Below are 17,089 nucleotides of genomic sequence, written 5' to 3' on the forward strand. Positions count from 1 at the left end.
AAATGCTTTCAGCTGATAAGATTGCAATAGAAACTCAAATAGCTACTTGTTACAGCCAAGGTATGCAGAAGAGCATCTCTGAATGAACAACAACCTTAAAGCAGATGGACTATAGCAGCACACATACTAGGTGGAAAACTGAGCCTACAATTCACACTTCACCAAAAGGTCTTTAAAAAGGCCATGCTTGTAATATGTTTACAACCTGAGGTGATTAATAGGGAACTTAACTAAGAGTTAAATATCTGGTTAAAAACAAGTACAAATGTTCAAGATAATTAGTAGTAAGTCTCATAGATAACTTTATTATTTTTCTTAATCAACCAGATTCAGGGGGTTTCCTATGTATTGGCATTTTCGATGTCCACCAAGGAGGTTTTGGCTTTCAAAAAACAAGACACCCACTAGGACTGTGATTTTTAACAAGTGGGCTTTAACAAAAGCTTAAAGTAACCAGGAAATTTTACAAACTTTTGCTAAATCAGGTAACACAGGCACTCTGACAGACTCTAAATTCTACACTAGTTATAATAATTACTTAATACAGTTTCTTTCAAATCCTTCCACTGGGTAAGACCAAGAGCCTGTGCAATCTTATCATCGTTGATGGCAGATGTTTACCTCACACTTGTGTAATGCTGGCCTTGGTGGTCACACTGGTGATCCTGTGAAGGTCTTATTCAGCACAACCGTGGTTCATACTACAGCACATTTTAGATTAACCAAAAAATGTAAAGAGAGATTAAAGTCCTGTGAACATACCACAGTGTTCAAATTTAATATGACTAAAGTTCCTGTAGTGCAAAAGTATGAGCCCAGCAGGCTGTCTGGTAAAGGTGACACACCCATCGAAGATTAATTATCCATTCTCATTTCACAATCCACTCATGGAAACCTATAAAATCCTCCATTAATGGCCACAAATCAATTATATAAAGGAGGAGAAAAACGCTTTCAGTTACTTCAACAAGCAGACAGCTCCACTGTCACATTTGAATTGAAGCTTAAAGGTTTAAATCCTGTTTCTGACTTCTAGCTAACGTGATATTTCTCATCCAATTCTTTGATAGGCTTAGACCACACCAAATGACAATCAATTAATCGCCCATTTGATGATGTGAATATTATTATGTACACAGTTTGCTGCAATTTTGTAACGTGCATGGGTAGACAATGACGATGATGAGAAGAAATAAACAGGATAACCTTGGAGCTGGAGAGGCTGCACATTGAGCATTTCTCCTCCACTCACCTACACTCCAGGTGTGTTTATATGCATATACTGCATTTCGTGAGCTTTTACCTAGTTTTTCCTGTAGTTCATGCTATTGTCATGAAGTGTGAGTTCATGAATAAAATTGAATTAAACAATAACATTACTGTGACTTGTTCTTCTTTGTCTTGTTTTGGTTGCTCCCTTTCGAGGGTCGCCTCTGTCTCACTCTAATTAGAGTCACTCACACCAGCCCCCTGTCTATCATCCTTCTCTACATCCATGAATCTTATCTGAGGTCACTGATTTTCTTTTCTTTCTTTATTTCAACTTTATTGTTTAAAGACTGTTTTGGCATTTTTTTTCAGAAGGGCAAGAGTAAAAGAGGACAAAATGTATAAATGCTCAAGTCTTCACTTTTTATGATTTCTGTATAATTTTGCTGCTCTAAATATGTATACATTTAAAATTACTGAAGCAGAACAGTTTACTACAGCAAAAAATACGAATCTTTTAAAGGTTGACGCCAGTTGTTGGTACAGTCCTGATAATCAAAAGTATAGATATGCTTCGAAATCATATTGTTTCCCTATTCGAGCCATATGGGGCGATAGTGGTCTGAAGTTGTTTAAAATGTGATTAATGAAGGGGAGAAGAAGAAGAGTGTTGCGCAAAAAGCTGCGCAGTTGTCGCATTTTCGATCACGAACGATGGAGGCGAATGTTTTGATGGAGCCAAGGGACTAAACGAGCTTATTTTGTTGGCGAAACAACACAGTAAAGTCCTGAGTTGTGGTGTGAAACAACACAGCTGCTGTTTTATTTATAATAGCACTTTTAAGGAGAGCTGATTTTTTTTTCTGGGACACAGCGGTCAGCTAGCTGATATCGTTTGTTGCGGTGGCCTAGCTAACACTGGCTAGCATTGCGAACTTGGACAGAGCTTTGAGTCAGTTATTTCACTGCGGCGACCCCTTTTAACTCCCTGCGCTATATTCTACTACAGCTTCGCTCGGCTTCATGTCGTTATCATCGCAGCTTTAGCGATCAGAGATTCCCTTACCTTTTAACAGAAGTCAGTTCGTCGGATAAGCCAGTGTGAGTACGGCTTCTTGAGATCAAGGAGAAGAGGTTATCCATGTCCACGAGTTTCTGCAGATTGCTCATCTTTAATAACATCAGCAAACATGTCTTTAGTCGCCTATGGCAGCAGTGATGAGAGCGACTCAGAGGAAACCTCCACCTCTGCCGTGCCGGAGAGCAAACCCAGCGCAGGAGGGCTCTTCTCACTCCTGCCTGCTCCTAAAAAACCGGTATCGGCAGGAGGGACCGAAGGGCCAGCCAAGAAGACAGCATTGAGCACTGCAGCAGAGGATAGCTCATCAGCCGATGATCCAGATCCTCAGCCATCTAAGGGAAGCTTATTCTCCAGCCTACCCAAGCCAAGGAAACGGACAGAGCCCGTCAAGATCACCGTGCCGCAGATCCAGAGGCAGGATGTGAGTACTGAGCCACTTCAAGCTGTTTGCTCATACCTCTTGCACAAAATAAGGTTTTAATTCATCATCTGTAATCCTGTTGTTCATAGTCAGACTCGGATGATGACGAACCAGCAACGAAGAAACTACAAAATCAGGTAAGGAAATCAGACACATGCAGTTATGTGAAGTTTATTCCACATTCCCAAACGGTTGATTGTGTTCATCTGGACGTAGCGTTTTCAATGGGAGAAACCTTTCGTCACTCATCCAAGTGACTCCTTCAGTTTCAGCTGACTGCAGTATTCATGGCCATTGATCAGTGGTCTTTGATCAATGATCAGTGGTTTTTTGATCAATGGTCATGAAAATTTGCATATTAGTGATCAAGGAATTGACCTCACAGTCCATTGTTCATTCAGTGGGCTGGTTTCAGTTATTGTGCAGATGTACTGTTTATAAGGTTGGGTAAACCTGCAGTCAGCTGAGACTGAAGAAGTCACTTGGATGAGTGACGAAATGTTTCTCCCATTGGAAACGCTACATCCAGATGAACACAATCAACCTTTTGGGAATGTGGAATAAACGTATTTCTGAATTAGATAAAATGGTAGTAAATAGTAAAAATACAAAACAGGCATTGATATAGTCCAACATACATATATACCAGTGAGGCACCAATGTTGGTGTTGGGGAAAGGTCTCTATGCTGTTTCTTGAATAAAATGTTACCTCAGTGTAATGAGCTTGTAAACATGTTATAGGCTTGTGTACACAAAATCTAAATGCTTATTTGTTATAAAATACTGCAGATTAACCTGGCTTGCACAGTGGTTTGCATGTAAATACACGTTGTATGATTTCTAGCTTAGATGTAGGTCTGCCACTTCACTCTTCTCATTGTTTCTATTCTTTAATTGAGGTTAAAATTAAATAAAAAAGTAGGAACCAGTGACAAAGAATATCTTATTTCCCTCAGATTTCATAGTGTAACAACTTGCTCCTATGATGTAGCTGCCATTTCCTCTCTCTTTCAACCCATATCTCCTTTCTCTGCCAGGGTGCAGGTACAGGCTTGTCCTCCATTCTGCCACAACCCAAAAACCTGACAGTGAAGGAGACGGACAGACCTCTGATCCCTCATTCGCTAACTAAAAGGCAAGAACCGAAAGCACCCAAACCTGGAACCCCTGCACATGGTCTTGGTTCTAGTGCGTCTCCCTCCGCCATCAAAGCTGCAGCAAAGTCAGCTGCCCTCCAGCTGGCTAGACAGATAGCTTCAGATGACCAGGATAATGAAGAGGACATAACCCCACAGAACTACTTTTCTCTAGGCGAGAGCTCTCAGCCTCTACCTGCAGTCGTCCCCAGCTTGGACCCTGAGCCAGGAGCCCTTACAGAGCCCCTTCCTTTTGCAGCTCCCGATGAACCGGGGCAGTCGGATGCCCCTCTCGACTTTGGGGGAAAACATGAGACAAGTGGCACATGGGGAGGTCAATATAATGAATATGAGCAACCCATAGCAGGCCCAGAGGCTTTTCCTCCGGTAATAATGACTTTATACTGTACATATGTATCAGATTCATGCTGTTAACTTGAGTCATTATGTTCAATTAGATGATGCCAGCTTATCCTAAAATACTTAGTGTGACTCAAATTCCTATGCTCCCCTCACGAATAAGTCATAAATCATGTTAGTTCAGACATGCCTGCACTTCAGTTAAGATAAAGATATCTTTTAAAGTATGAATGCTGTGCCAGACTCTCAATTACAAGAGTCACAATGTAGCTAACATGAATGAATTATATTGTTATCCTATGTCTTTTTGCTTGAACAGGGATACTACAATGAGCCATATTACCAAGATCCCAACCCGGGAATAGCAGAGGCTGAAGAGCCCGGCAACTCAGCCATGTTTGATGATGAAGCGGTAAGAACTATGCTACTTGTGTGCCTCATTTTTCTTATTTGTTATCAGAGCAAATTCTATTATTTACATAGGCTGATTTTTGTACCTGTGCTATATGGTGTTATCATTGCTTTGTCCTCAACTAGAGGCTCTTAATTAAGAAAAGGTTTTGGTTAACCGGTATTTTCTTTGTCCTGCAGTTCATGCGGCTGCAGGGGAAAAGAAACAGGGGCAAAGAGGAGGTGAAGTTTCTGGAGATCAAAGGCGACGACCAGCTGAGCGGCAACCAGCAGTGGATGACCAAGAACATGACCGAAGAGAAGCAGCATCGGCAGTCCTTTAGCAAGGTGATCCGATCGGCTCGCTTCCTCTTTTGTTTTTGCAACAGATTGTCCTATGTTCCTTTCACTAAAATTTTGATGCACAGCATGATTTTAAGATGGAATATTTCCGTTAATTTAATGTAACACCCGCTTTTTTTTTTTTTACCTTTCCACAGAAAAGAGGAGAACAACCTACAGGACAGCAGCGACGCAAGCATCAGATAACTTATCTCATCCACCAGGTGGGTGCTGCTAAAACACAAATTGTGCATTTGTATGATGTAGATTTCATTCAAGACTTTGTAGCCGCAGTCCAACTTCACAGATGATTTTTCTGCTTGTTTTGAAAGTGAGACAGAGTGGAAATCTGCACTCTGTGCGGCATGTGTAGACACGTAATACTTCTGCTTGGTAGCCTGTTTGTACAGAGCTAACCTAAAACCTAGTTGTCAGCTGCAGTGTGCCAGTGATTAGCACAATAAGCTGCAAGAAAGAAGCCTGCACAAAGGATTAGGAAAAGCTAAATAGTTGCCCTTATCTCTGCCAGAATGCTAGTGTTAGCTTTGTTATGCGTAGGTGTTCCCTCCCTTGTAGTCTGACCCGCAGAGTAGGTTTGCATACTTTACTGATCCCACATGGTTTAGCTCACTGTAGCTGCATCTCTTGTCTTCTTATTGGAAATCTGTTCAAATAAACAACATTTCTTACTTTCCCTGTCGTTTCACAGGCAAAGGAACGTGAGCTGGAGCTGAAAAACAACTGGGCAGAAAACAGGTTAACCCGCCGACAGACCCAGGCCAAATATGGCTTCTAAACATCATGACTGTGGACTGTGGTGGCATACAGAAATTAGAGTAGAGCTTTCCAAATATACTTCCACAAAGAGGAAAAATGTTTAGAAACAATAAGCATACAGTCTGGATACAGATTTTCCTTCCTGCCCTCCATCCTGTATTTGTGTTGACCTGTTAATATTCAGTAGTTCTGTTGTTTGACCAGGTGTTATTCTTATATCTAAGATCCAGCCACAACCGCTACACTCCCCGTTCACTGTCATTTATATTAAATAGAGGCACTATACTTATGTAACAGTATTTTTAAGGTACTTTTGCTCCGTCATTGGCAGAACAGATGTAAAGTGACTCTGAAGTGGCCATTATTCTAAATGTTTTTCCTTTGAATGTTTATGCTTCCTGTTCATGTTGTACTTCTTTGTGATCTACAGAAACAAAGGTTTGGTTCTCTGGGAATGATACAAGTTATTAATGAAATCTGGATATTATTCATTTTAAACAAGCTGGAGTCACTGGAAAGCTGTGACGTGTTACATATCTGCACACAGGATCGACTGTTTTCTGATAAACATGTACTTGCTGCAATTGCTCATTAGTAATAAGAAGTTTGCTATTATATAACTATGATACCTACTTTTGTTTGTAAAAGTTTTATTTTTCTTACTTTTTAATGTGCGTTTCATTTTCTCCCACTGGAAAACTGAAAAAGACCAGAGAACCAAACATGAACGTCATTGTCTTCTTGCTCTGAGGAAACACTGAAGACTATAAATCAATATGATTTTTAACATGGTAGCAGCATCTGGTGGGCGGTGCTAAAAGCAAAACACCCACCTTAAAAATGGAGATTACATTCATTTTTAAACATTTTATATGTATTTTTTTCTTCTTTTTAAACATCAAATTTTGGGGGGAAATTCAGTGATTTGTTCAACTTTCTCTTTCAGATGGAAAGCAGTAAAAATACGCTTTTTATATCTCCAGACTCTATGTAACTACATTTTGTCTTTACCAAAGCAATAGTCAAGCCTCCACGAGTCCTCTGTTCTTTGTCCCGACAGCAGAAGTGTTCAAACCTGAGCCAGTTTTCCTCTAAATGCAATACATTTCATACATCTTGCATTGTCAAACTTTAAATGTGAACTCTTATCAGAAAACAACTTATCAGAAACAATTACACAATCTGATCTGCCTCAAATACTACAGCTAAATTCTAAACACGAGCAGAAGAAAGAAGCTGACAGGCTGCTCGTATATCCTTACGCCGATGAGACGGGAAAATAAATTGCAGAGCTTTGATTTCAGCAAATCTCATGCAACGACTTGCAAACCACACAACTGTATTGGCACTCCACTAACATGACATTAAACAGCATTCCTCGGAATAATTTGTTTTTGGTTTACCATTTACTTTTGTGCATTGTCGAGTTAAAATTGATCAATAAACTTTTGATTTTCTTGACTGCTTACACTTTGTATGTCTATGGGCAGTTTTCATTATTGGTACTATCACAATAATACTCATACTGCATACAGTAAAACAAACTTTCCCACTCAAAGGTTTCCTGTGTAGCTGCTGATCCTGATGGCTCTTTACCAGTTTTGTGTTATTTATTCTCATCCTGAAAACTGATTTTAAAAACTGCTATAAATATTGTTTTAAAGTGTGTCGACTCTCCCTTAGATGGAGCCTGGTCATTCGGGAGGACTCGATAGTGGAGATGCTACACCTCCACACTGCCAGTATACTTCCTCCTGGGCAGGAGGCGACCCTGTGTCAGACATAGGACACACTGGAGAGAGATTATGCCTCTAGCTGGTTTGGGAACCCCTCAGTGTCCCGGGGAAGTGGATGGGGAGAGGGAGGAGTGTTGGTATCTGACTGCTGCCCCGATAACCAGGATAACCCAGATAAGCAGTACAAGATGGACGGCTATTTTAACACTGTTCAAAATAATCAGAATGTGACACTCTGAGCAATTTTAATAGACACACAGACAGCTGTTGCTACGCACACATGTGCATTACAGCCAAACATCATCCACATTTTGAGTCCTTTAATCTTTTTTCAGGCTTCCACTTGGTGGTGCTGTTGTGTCTGCCGTTGTCTGTGTAGCTGCGGCAGTGGATCCTGCAGGCTCTTCACCAGCCTCGGCCTCGGCCCCTGCGTCAGAAACTGCCTTTAAAACGGCGCCCTCCTCATCAGCAGCTTCTGAATCAGCTGCAGCTGCCTGCTGCCGCTTTTGGGCTTTCAACTGCCGCTGAGAGCTTGCAGACGGATCCTGGTATGGGAACAGAGATATGGGAACGCGAACAGTGTCCAAGCCATTAACCTGAAAGAAATAACATAGAAACATGAGCAGTGTGTTACCTGGTAAAACAGCAGTTTATTTATTATAAGAATAATAGGAAAACAATTGCTTTTTTTGCAGCATGGAGCTTACATGGAGTAACTACAACTTCTTTCTGCTACAAAGACACTATATGAAGCTACAATTGGTGCAAATGGTTGCCCATGAGATGCACTGATATAGTTTATCTTACCATGACATCGCACCAGTAGTCACCTACATCCTTAATAGGTTCAAATGGAAGACTCAGTGCATGAGGTGGCACCACTATCCCCAACTACGGGAACAAAAGCAATATGAATATCTTATCTGGTTAACAGAATTAATTAGAAACATGGATAAAAACTGAGTCAAAGACATCACACCTTCTTAGCAAACTGTCTGCAGACTACTTCTTTATTGAGCTGAAACTCCTCGGAGGGCATTCTGTTTATCTTTAGCTTGGAGCATTTCAGGAGCTCCACAGTCTGAAAACAGAAAGAAACCCCTGTTAAAATCTTCGTTTTAAAACTATTTGTTGTACTGAGCAAAAGCGCCTGAGATGAAACTTACCAGTTGTCCTGTGCGGGTTTGGATTCTGTCTCCTGCTTTCCCCTCACGCAAAAGCTGTGTAAACAAAAACAAACAAACAAACAAACAAACAAAGGTGATGTTGAGTACTGCTCTTTAATACATTTGAAATATATGATGGAATATAAATGGAGTACACACACGTAGCTCTTCTGCAAACATCTGTTTGTTCTCTGGTGATGGATACACTGCGAGGCCTTGAGGCAGCAGCTTGTTTCGTCCAACAGACTTTCTTACAAACACGGTGTCTCCTCGCCCGCCGAGCTCTGTCACAAAAAACAAAAAGATGTTTTCATATTACAAAGAATTTTAGAAAACACATCGTTACTAGTTTAAACTTCCTTGTGATACTCACTTGGTACCGTCTGAGTCAGGATGAGCTCCATCTTCTCCTTAGGAGCATGCTTGGTATCCTCGACCAGCTTGTAGATTCTGTGTCTTCGAGGGTGAAGCCTCGGTGGACTCCCTACTTTGGATAAGGGCACTTGCCACCATCGCTCCACCACGACTGTGTTCTGCAGAAACATCAAGCAACCACACGTGACTTTACACATTTTGAAAGTGGACTCTAGCTTCTGTGATACTTCAAATCATTAATTTCATGTACTGAGAATGTTATTAAGGTTGTTAAATATACATTCATACATATATATTGCTTTATCCCTCAGTTAAGCACTTTTTACAAATAAACATTCAAACAAGGGTTTTTTTCCTCCCCTGTGTTAATGTGCTTTTAACTTAACATTCACACACTCACAGTGCAGTGGATGCATGAGGGGCAATCTGGGGTTCAGTATCTTGCCCAATGATACTTCAGCATGAAGATTAGAGGAGCCAAGGATCGACCTCCAACATGACTGTGAAGGTTCTCAGTCATCCAGGTCATCGTAGTCTAAGGAGCTTGGAAAGAAAAGCGTCTGGACTTCAAGAAACTTTAAGAAGTCCAGACGCTTTTCTTTCCAAGCTCCTTACATCAACCACCAACCTTCCAATTGGCACATCCACCCACAAAATAAGTGAGCCAACTAATAATAACTGTAATTTGTACATCCTGAGGATATTTTTATGTAAATATTTTTGACAACAAGAAATTAACCCTCTGCCCATCAAAGATCTACCTGAAAATAGTGCAGAAGAAAGACGCGTATTAATGGGCATTATGCTAAATCTCTAGTCCCTACTGTCATTAGCTTTCTCAAAAATAAAGTACATTCAAGGTACGTAGGTGGGTGTTTAGATGGTTTTTAGCATCTATGCTCCATGGAGTCTGTATAACCTTAACAAATTGACGGATCTAGCTCAAGCAGGTTTCTAGATAATTTCTAGAAACTCTACCACAATAGCACTTCAGACTTAAACCTCTATGAGAGTCGTGCTTAGTGTGGAATTTCTGTATAAAACTGCATTTATTTTATTGGTATGTCTCAACCTGGTTTATTATAAGCTAACTAAAAGTAATTGGTGTCAACTTTGTTATACAAAATCTAAACAATCTGGTAGAGACTACAAATCTCTGTCTTTTAGCACAGTGGATGCACTGTGCGGGCTAGAGCACAGAGATTTGCGGTGGTGCAGGAGAGCGCAGAGCCTCTGGAAACACCGACCTGAGCAGCAGTCAGAGAGAAGCTCCTGGCGGCAGGCTGGCCGAGCAGAGCCTGGAGGACGAGGCGGCTCCACATGCTCCCGCAACACTCGTTTCAACACAAATCAGAGGTAAGTCTTCCTGCAGCAGCTTTACCATCAGTTTATCTCCGGTCTCTGTAAATTCACCTCTAGCCTGTCTACAGCATGCCTGACAGCGTCGCTTGTTGTGTGGCGTAGGAGGACCCCACCAGCTGCACAGAGGACCAGAAAAAAGCCTGACTTAAAATACCTCAAACTCAAAAAAGGAAAAAAAACTCAAATGTAAATATGGATAGAACGCAATAACGAAAATAACGAAAATATTCGTCATATGATTCATGATATTTTTATTTTAACGTGTAAAGACTGAACATTTTGTAGGCAATCATTTAATCAGGCAATTCTTTCAGCGGCTCCCTTTTTAGAGGTCGCCTCAGGATCGCCTGCTAGTGCTGTATCGATACCAAGTAAGTGCATTGCCAATATTGCAGATACAATACAGATACCGATACTTATAAAGGCAGTTTATGTAGGATAAAGCAATGCGTCATGATTTATGAGATTCATCATTAATCTGTAAATTATTAACACATTTTAATCAACAGTAACTTTTTTTTACTTAATTTGTACTTTCCACAATAATGATTTAACACAAGAGAGACTTTTCACTTTTTCATGTGTTTTAAAACCGAGTTTTTTGGAGATCTAGAATGTAAATGTTCTTGTCTCCAAAGGAATTTTTTGTTCTCAAACATGTACTCTAAAAATGTCTCAACATTTTTGTGCGACTGTCACGTTTATCTGCCTAAGTGACCTCACCCCCAGTGATGGACTAGTCGTCCCTCTCGTCCCCAGACTATGCTTCCTAAATAGAAGATGTATCAGTCAGATTAAAGAATTTCTCCAAATATTCCTTTCACCGCACTACAATATCCTCAGTTGAAGTCAGCAGGACTCCACCTGCACTATACACAGTGCAGGTGGGAAACCCCTTTCCTCTGCTGAGTCATCTCACATTTTCCCAGAATCTCTTAGAGGCAGTCAGAAAGTCTTTATGCCTCTATGAGCTGAAGATCTCACAAACTGGGGCCTCTGCCAGGTGTTGCCAGCACAATGCCACTAAACACTGAGGCGCACCAGATCTTTCCAGCATCTTCCTGCATCACCACCTGCCACCTGATCCAAGTCACTGCCGGGTGGTTATCAGTTGACAGCTCAGGTCCTCTCTTCACTTGTGTCCAGAACATACTGCTGCAGATCTGGTGATACTACTAGAAAATCGATCATCGACCTGTGGCCTACGGTGTCCTAATGCCATGTGCACTTATGGACACCCTTATGGTTGAACATGCTGATCGTTATGGACAAACTGTTTTTTGCACAGAAGTCCAGTAACAGAACACCACTCGGGTTCAGATCAAGCAGACCGTTCCTCCCAATCATGCCGCTCCAGGTCTCACTGTCGTTGCCCAGATGAGCATTGAAGTCTCCTAGTAGGGCGACAGGTGGAGCACCCTCAAGCCCAGGGACTCCAAAAGGCTGGGTACTCTGAACTGAACTCTAAAGTGCAGACAACAGTCAGGGCAGGTTCCCGTACCCGAAGGCACAGGCAATAAACCTTCTCTTCTGGGAAATTCTCCAATCTTCATATGAAGATACCCACACCAGCTTGCCACCTCTCACCAAAGCCAACTTCAGAATGGGACAGAGTCCACCCCCTCTGGAGAAGACTGGTTTTTGCAAAAGCATTTTTATTTTATTCATCAAGGCAAACCTCCTAAATCCAAATAAAAGGGCTATTCAATTTTATTGTAAACAACATTTAATATCATTCTTGCAATACAGACTTTAGTGCAGTAGATAGTTAACAAAACATAAGCAGAAGAAATTAAAAATATTCTCAAGGTTTTTGTTGTTTTCTCAGTTGTTTAGAATATATTTACTATATAAAGCCACTACATTCACAGAGATGCCTGGATACATGCAAACACCCATAAACAAAACACACTGGACCTAGAATTATTTGGCCCGTACCACTGGTTTCTACATACACACCCTATATACTGTATGTAGGAGCACCAGCTCGAATCGCTGTAATTGACCTCCATTTTTTAAAAAAAAAAAAAAAACAAACAAAAAAAAAAAAAAAAAACCAAAACAGGGTCCACAGTGTGCTTTTGCTGGATGCAGTGACAGTTACACAAGTTTTAAGCTCAACACTCTGAAAACTTCTGAACCTGTGAGGAAGTTTTTCCAGCCTAATGTGTTTTTTTTATGGGTTTTAGTTAAAACTGTTTCTGTACATCCAGCTACATTAGAAGATTCAGTTGCAGGTTACCACTGCTGAATTGCACAATATGGTGTAAAAAAAAAAAAAAAAAAAAAAAAAAAAAAAAAAAAGCCAAAGCCAACAATTTGCCATAAACCTAAATCATATTAATCTCATGCTACATAGAAAGATAACATGGATTGTTGAGTATTTTCCCTTTTCAAAAACCATGAAATCATGCAAAAAAAAAAAAAAAAGAAAATAAGCTTTTGTTTTCAAGCAACACTGTTCAGTTAATTCTTTGTGCACCATACTGAAATGCACTAAAAATGACTCACAGAAACATGGCAGAACTGAATATATAAAAAAAACAAAAAACACACAAAATACCAGTACCACCAACATTTTGTTAGATGCTACTGCAGAGTCACTGACAGTTTTTTTCTGGTGCAAACAGGAAGTTTCACACTCATGGTGGTGGTGTGGTGGCGTGTAAAAGGGATGTGATGTTTCAGCAGTTAATAGGTCTGACTTCATCAGCGTGTGGAAAACAAGAAGGGCTTAAAAAAAAAAAAAAAACCCCGAGGTGCTGCAACATAAAGCAAACACCTCAAACTTTTTGGTGTATGGTGCAATAAGCCACCTTTATTTATGGCATTTGGGAGAAGTCTGCAGAAAAACAAAAATCAAGTAGACTTTTGGAAATGTGCTTTTTTAAATACTCTTGTTTGCAGCTGCAGAGGAAAGCTTTAATAACCCTCACAGTGATAAAACAAAATCAATCCTCAGAAAGAGGCTCAACATCTGCATCACTGGCCAAAAGACAATTTCCTTAAATACCTGAGGACATAATCTGGGATTTAAATCACACATCACCAGCAGACTCACTTATTGCACCATAGAAACTGCCTCGGTTGGGTATCAAGTGACGTCTAGCACATATAGTCCTGCAGCAGATCAGCATGCCGAAGCAACAGCCGCAGAAGAAAATGAGACCCAGTGCGACCCACACCAGTGTAGTGACGACAAACGCAAACTGGTAGGTCACCTTGTGGCAGTACGGAGCGTTTCCAGGTAAGTAGTTTGGAGGATAGACAGAATAAATCCAGCTGCTGCCTGTAAGGTGAAGACAGACAACACACAGGGGGAAACACGTCTTCAGTTCTGAGTGAAACCTTAACAATGAATTCACTTTAAAGGTCGCAGCAGCAACAGTTTGAACTAATTCACTGTGGTTCTGTCAGATTTGATTGGCAGAGACAAATAACCCACTGTCATCTGTTTCTTGACCATGGAAGATACTATGTGCTGATTTGTTACACACAGTTACGTAACCATTTTTTCAAACTGATCCACAACTCAGTAAAAGTTGCAAAAACATTTTACACGATCCTTTAACTAAGCATCATGAAGCAAAATGTAAAAAAAAAAAAAAAAAAAAAAAAAAAAAGGGGGGAAATTGTTGGATTGTTACTGATGGATGTGTTTGCAAGAAAGAGTGGTTTCTTATTTTCACCACAAATATAGATTCACTGAGCCTTGAAAACCACACATCGTGTGCACTGGTCTCTGATATCTAATAAGGAAGGGTGTAAGTATTTGTGTGGTATTACTACCAGGTTGTGAATGCAGCATTTCCTAAATTTCTTTTTGTCTGCTCAATGCCAATAAGATTAAATACTTCCATTTCCAACATTAACAAATTTACTATAGATGCACTCATTGGACACATTATGACACAAACAATGTGGTCATAAAAGGAAAGGACATCCTCAGTTTGTATTAAGAAGTAAAATGTCCCCTACACCATTACAAAGTCTTGATTAGTAGAAATCAAGGCTTGTGATGCCAGGCAATATTTATCCATTTGAGTTCCTGTTCTTAGCTGACTGGAGTGGCATCTGGTGTGGTTTTCTGCTGCTGTAGGTTCTGCTCCAAGGTTTGACATTCAAAGATGCTCTTCTGCATACCTTGGTTTTAACTAATGGTTATCTGAGTTACTGTTGCCTTCCTATAAGCTTGAAGCAGTCTGGTCATTCTCCTCTTACTTCTGGGATCCACAAAGTATTTTTTCAGAGAACTGCTGCTGCTCACTGGATATTTTCCTTTTTTGAATCGTTTTCTGTAATCCCTAGAAATACTCAAAAAAAAAAAAAAAAAAAAAAAAAAAAAAAAAAAAAAAAAAAAAAAAAAAAAAGGACCAGCATGTCTGGCACCAACAACCATGCTGTATTCAAAGTCACTTAAAATCACCTTACTTCCTCATTCTGATGCTCAGTTTGAATTTCACCAGGATGTTTTAACCATGTCTACATTTCTGAGTGCACTGAGTTGCAGCCATATGATTGGCTGATTAGATATTTGTGATAACAAACAGTTAAAAAGTTGTATCTAATAAACTGGCCAGTAAGTGCATGTGAGTTTTATGTCTAATTTCATGCAAAATGAAGAGTGCAGAAAGTTGTTTTTTTTCCCCTCACACCTGCTATGAACCAGGCAAAACTGAAGATGTGAAGAACCGTCATACAGGCTGTGGACAGGACGTAGATCGCTCCGTCATCAAAGGCGCTGCTGGTGTAGGTCAGAGTCAGTGAGAGGATGCTGTTTGCCCCCAGCACTATCAGGTAAATGGGGATGTGGGGCTGTATGGTACAACTTGTCAGGTGCGTGGCCCCTGTGATGCAACAGAACAACCATATAAGATCATCATCAATCATAGGCGAAATGCTAAAGGTGCTGTATTCACTAACTGGATCACTAAAGCTGTCAAATTAGTAAACCTACCCAGTCCAATGGCTGCTATCATTACCATCCACCAAATAATGTTCACCACCACTGCAAAAACAAAAAAGGAAGAGACAGAGGGTAAAGGACTGGTTTAACAGTAAAACAGGTAAAACTATGAAAAAGTGAGACAAAAATGAGATGCAGAAACTAATGTTACCAATTCCTGTGACTTGTGAGGCAGTTTGAGGCTTCAGATCCATCTGTGGAGAGAGGTGAATATCTACAGTCACAGTTTTGTCACAGCCAAAACATGAAGAGGAAGCAGAAGCAGAGCTCTACGGTACCTGTCCAGTTGTGAGTGGAGCCTTTTTAATCTTCAAGTATTCAGAAAATAAGAGGAGAACTACACATGAGTTGCCGTTAGCTACTTCTTAGCAAAGTGCAGGATGTTAAGACATACACGTTCGAGCCTTTCAGCAACTGTTGCAACACTGTCTCACTAAGAGGAAATAATGATAAAAATCAGCCTCTGTTATCTGACACGGTTTACGTGCAGTTTGTTAAAATTTCTTTAAGATATAAACTAGTCACATGAAATCCTTCCACTGATCTTGTAAACCATACTGTTTCTTAGATTAATCATATATATCATAAAATGATTTACATTTTATATTTTGAAGTGACATAATCGGTACATGTTAAATCATGAAGCAGCACAAGGACTAGGTCATTGTAAGCCACAGGACAGCTTATGTGGTGCACACAGGAAAATCAGCTTTCCTGTTATAACTATCAGCTTTTTCTCGCGTGCCAATAAATACCGACTGCCACCTTCAACTATCAAACAGTTTTTATACAGAAGCTGAACATTAAAACTGTGCTTCAGAAAGCAACAAACATCATTAAGGACTCATCTCACCCTCACCTCCATTTCTTCAAACTTCTGCCTTCAAGCAGATGATACAGGACACTAAAAACACACAGCAACAGACTTTTAAATAGTTTTTTAAACACAGAGGGCGTCACCACCCTGAATGCTGCTTTAAAACCATATGTTAGCACAGGGGTGGGCAACTCCAGGCCAACTCCAGGGTCGGTGTCCCTGCAGGTTTTATGTGTCCTTGAACCAACACAGCTGATTTAAATGGCTAAATTAGCTCCTCAACATGTCCTGAAGTTCTCCAGAGGCCTGGTAACGAACTAATCATGTGATTCAGGTGTGTTGAACCAAGGTGAGATCTAAAACCTGCAGGACACTGGAATTGCCCACCCCTGCGTTAGCACCTTGAATTACAGACTGTATGAGATTTACTTTATTGTTATTTATTTTCTTTCTTATTCATCCCTTATACAATTACTCTTACTTTTTAACTACAGGGAGAACCATTTTTTAAACAGAAGTGCAACAAATTTTGTTGTATATCATTTTATAGAAGGACAAATAAAGTAACCTTTATCGTATAAATGGTGTCAAGACTGGGACGACAGAGCCACCAACACTAAAGTATTTGCCAGACAAAGATTGTCTTTGAATAATACAAGGTATTCTGTTGATTTATGTCTTTTTGCTCTGACAAGAAAACTGTCTGAGCTTTCAACAGAATATTGAATATTAGAAACAGTTGATTAAAGTGATTTTAATCTTTATGGCTCACTGGCTACTTGTTTTCAGTTTAGAGTTTTAAGCAGCATTTTAAAACCACTGGTGCTAAACTGGGTTTCACTGGGGATTTGTTCTTATCCCTGAATTAAAGGTGAAGCCCAGCAATTTATTATTGCACTTTTATACAGGTCAAGTATTTAGAAAAATACTGTTTAATTTTTTTTAAACAA

At 40.1% G+C, this 17,089-nt stretch overlaps 3 protein-coding genes across 3 annotated transcripts; 1 reads left to right on the top strand and 2 right to left on the bottom strand.

Annotated features, from left to right (window-relative positions):
• The first annotated feature begins 1,889 nt into the window (after positions 1 to 1,889).
• On the top strand, positions 1,890 to 7,187 carry prcc (proline rich mitotic checkpoint control factor). Its single transcript, XM_065470739.1, has 7 exons — positions 1,890 to 2,711; positions 2,801 to 2,848; positions 3,750 to 4,235; positions 4,528 to 4,620; positions 4,800 to 4,946; positions 5,099 to 5,164; positions 5,650 to 7,187. The coding sequence occupies exons 1-7, from the start codon at positions 2,400 to 2,402 to the stop codon at positions 5,734 to 5,736; spliced, it is 1,239 nt and encodes a 412-aa protein (XP_065326811.1). The 5' UTR covers positions 1,890 to 2,399; the 3' UTR covers positions 5,737 to 7,187.
• A 109-nt stretch (positions 7,188 to 7,296) lies between these two features.
• mrpl9 (mitochondrial ribosomal protein L9) lies at positions 7,297 to 10,454 on the bottom strand. The gene is made up of 7 exons (XM_065470740.1): positions 10,242 to 10,454; positions 8,993 to 9,152; positions 8,779 to 8,903; positions 8,620 to 8,673; positions 8,433 to 8,534; positions 8,261 to 8,344; positions 7,297 to 8,049 (listed from the first exon to the last, which is right to left on the bottom strand). The coding sequence occupies exons 1-7, from the start codon at positions 10,314 to 10,316 to the stop codon at positions 7,774 to 7,776; spliced, it is 876 nt and encodes a 291-aa protein (XP_065326812.1). The 5' UTR covers positions 10,317 to 10,454; the 3' UTR covers positions 7,297 to 7,773.
• A 2,238-nt stretch (positions 10,455 to 12,692) lies between these two features.
• LOC135933791 (transmembrane protein 272-like) lies at positions 12,693 to 15,675 on the bottom strand. Its single transcript, XM_065471970.1, has 5 exons — positions 15,601 to 15,675; positions 15,474 to 15,516; positions 15,314 to 15,364; positions 15,012 to 15,203; positions 12,693 to 13,645 (listed from the first exon to the last, which is right to left on the bottom strand). The coding sequence occupies exons 2-5, from the start codon at positions 15,514 to 15,516 to the stop codon at positions 13,395 to 13,397; spliced, it is 537 nt and encodes a 178-aa protein (XP_065328042.1). The 5' UTR covers positions 15,601 to 15,675; the 3' UTR covers positions 12,693 to 13,394.
• Positions 15,676 to 17,089: the final 1,414 nt, after the last annotated feature.

Source organism: Pelmatolapia mariae, linkage group LG22 (genome assembly GCF_036321145.2).
Source record: "Pelmatolapia mariae isolate MD_Pm_ZW linkage group LG22, Pm_UMD_F_2, whole genome shotgun sequence".
Taxonomy (NCBI): Eukaryota; Metazoa; Chordata; class Actinopteri; order Cichliformes; family Cichlidae; genus Pelmatolapia; species Pelmatolapia mariae.

What these genes read in the sequence shown, in the direction of transcription:
- prcc (XM_065470739.1), top strand. Translation starts at nt 2,400, where the DNA reads ATGTCTTTAGTCGCCTATGGCAGCAGTGATGAGAGCGACTCAGAGGAA. An exon ending in CGCAGATCCAGAGGCAGGAT is followed by an intron (nt 2,712 to 2,800) that starts GTGAGTACTGAG and finishes TGTTGTTCATAG; the next exon opens with TCAGACTCGGATGATGACGA. An exon ending in ATCGGCAGTCCTTTAGCAAG is followed by an intron (nt 4,947 to 5,098) that starts GTGATCCGATCG and finishes ACCTTTCCACAG; the next exon opens with AAAAGAGGAGAACAACCTAC.
- mrpl9 (XM_065470740.1), bottom strand. Translation starts at nt 10,316, where the DNA reads ATGTGGAGCCGCCTCGTCCTCCAGGCTCTGCTCGGCCAGCCTGCCGCC. An exon ending in TCTCTCTGACTGCTGCTCAG is followed by an intron (nt 9,153 to 10,241) that starts GTCGGTGTTTCC and finishes ATGTTTCTGCAG; the next exon opens with AACACAGTCGTGGTGGAGCG. An exon ending in CCTGACTCAGACGGTACCAA is followed by an intron (nt 8,904 to 8,992) that starts GTGAGTATCACA and finishes TTTTTGTGACAG; the next exon opens with AGCTCGGCGGGCGAGGAGAC.
- LOC135933791 (XM_065471970.1), bottom strand. Translation starts at nt 15,516, where the DNA reads ATGGATCTGAAGCCTCAAACTGCCTCACAAGTCACAGGAATTG. An exon ending in CTCACAAGTCACAGGAATTG is followed by an intron (nt 15,365 to 15,473) that starts GTAACATTAGTT and finishes TTGTTTTTGCAG; the next exon opens with TGGTGGTGAACATTATTTGG. An exon ending in TTTTGCCTGGTTCATAGCAG is followed by an intron (nt 13,646 to 15,011) that starts GTGTGAGGGGAA and finishes TTCACCTTACAG; the next exon opens with GCAGCAGCTGGATTTATTCT.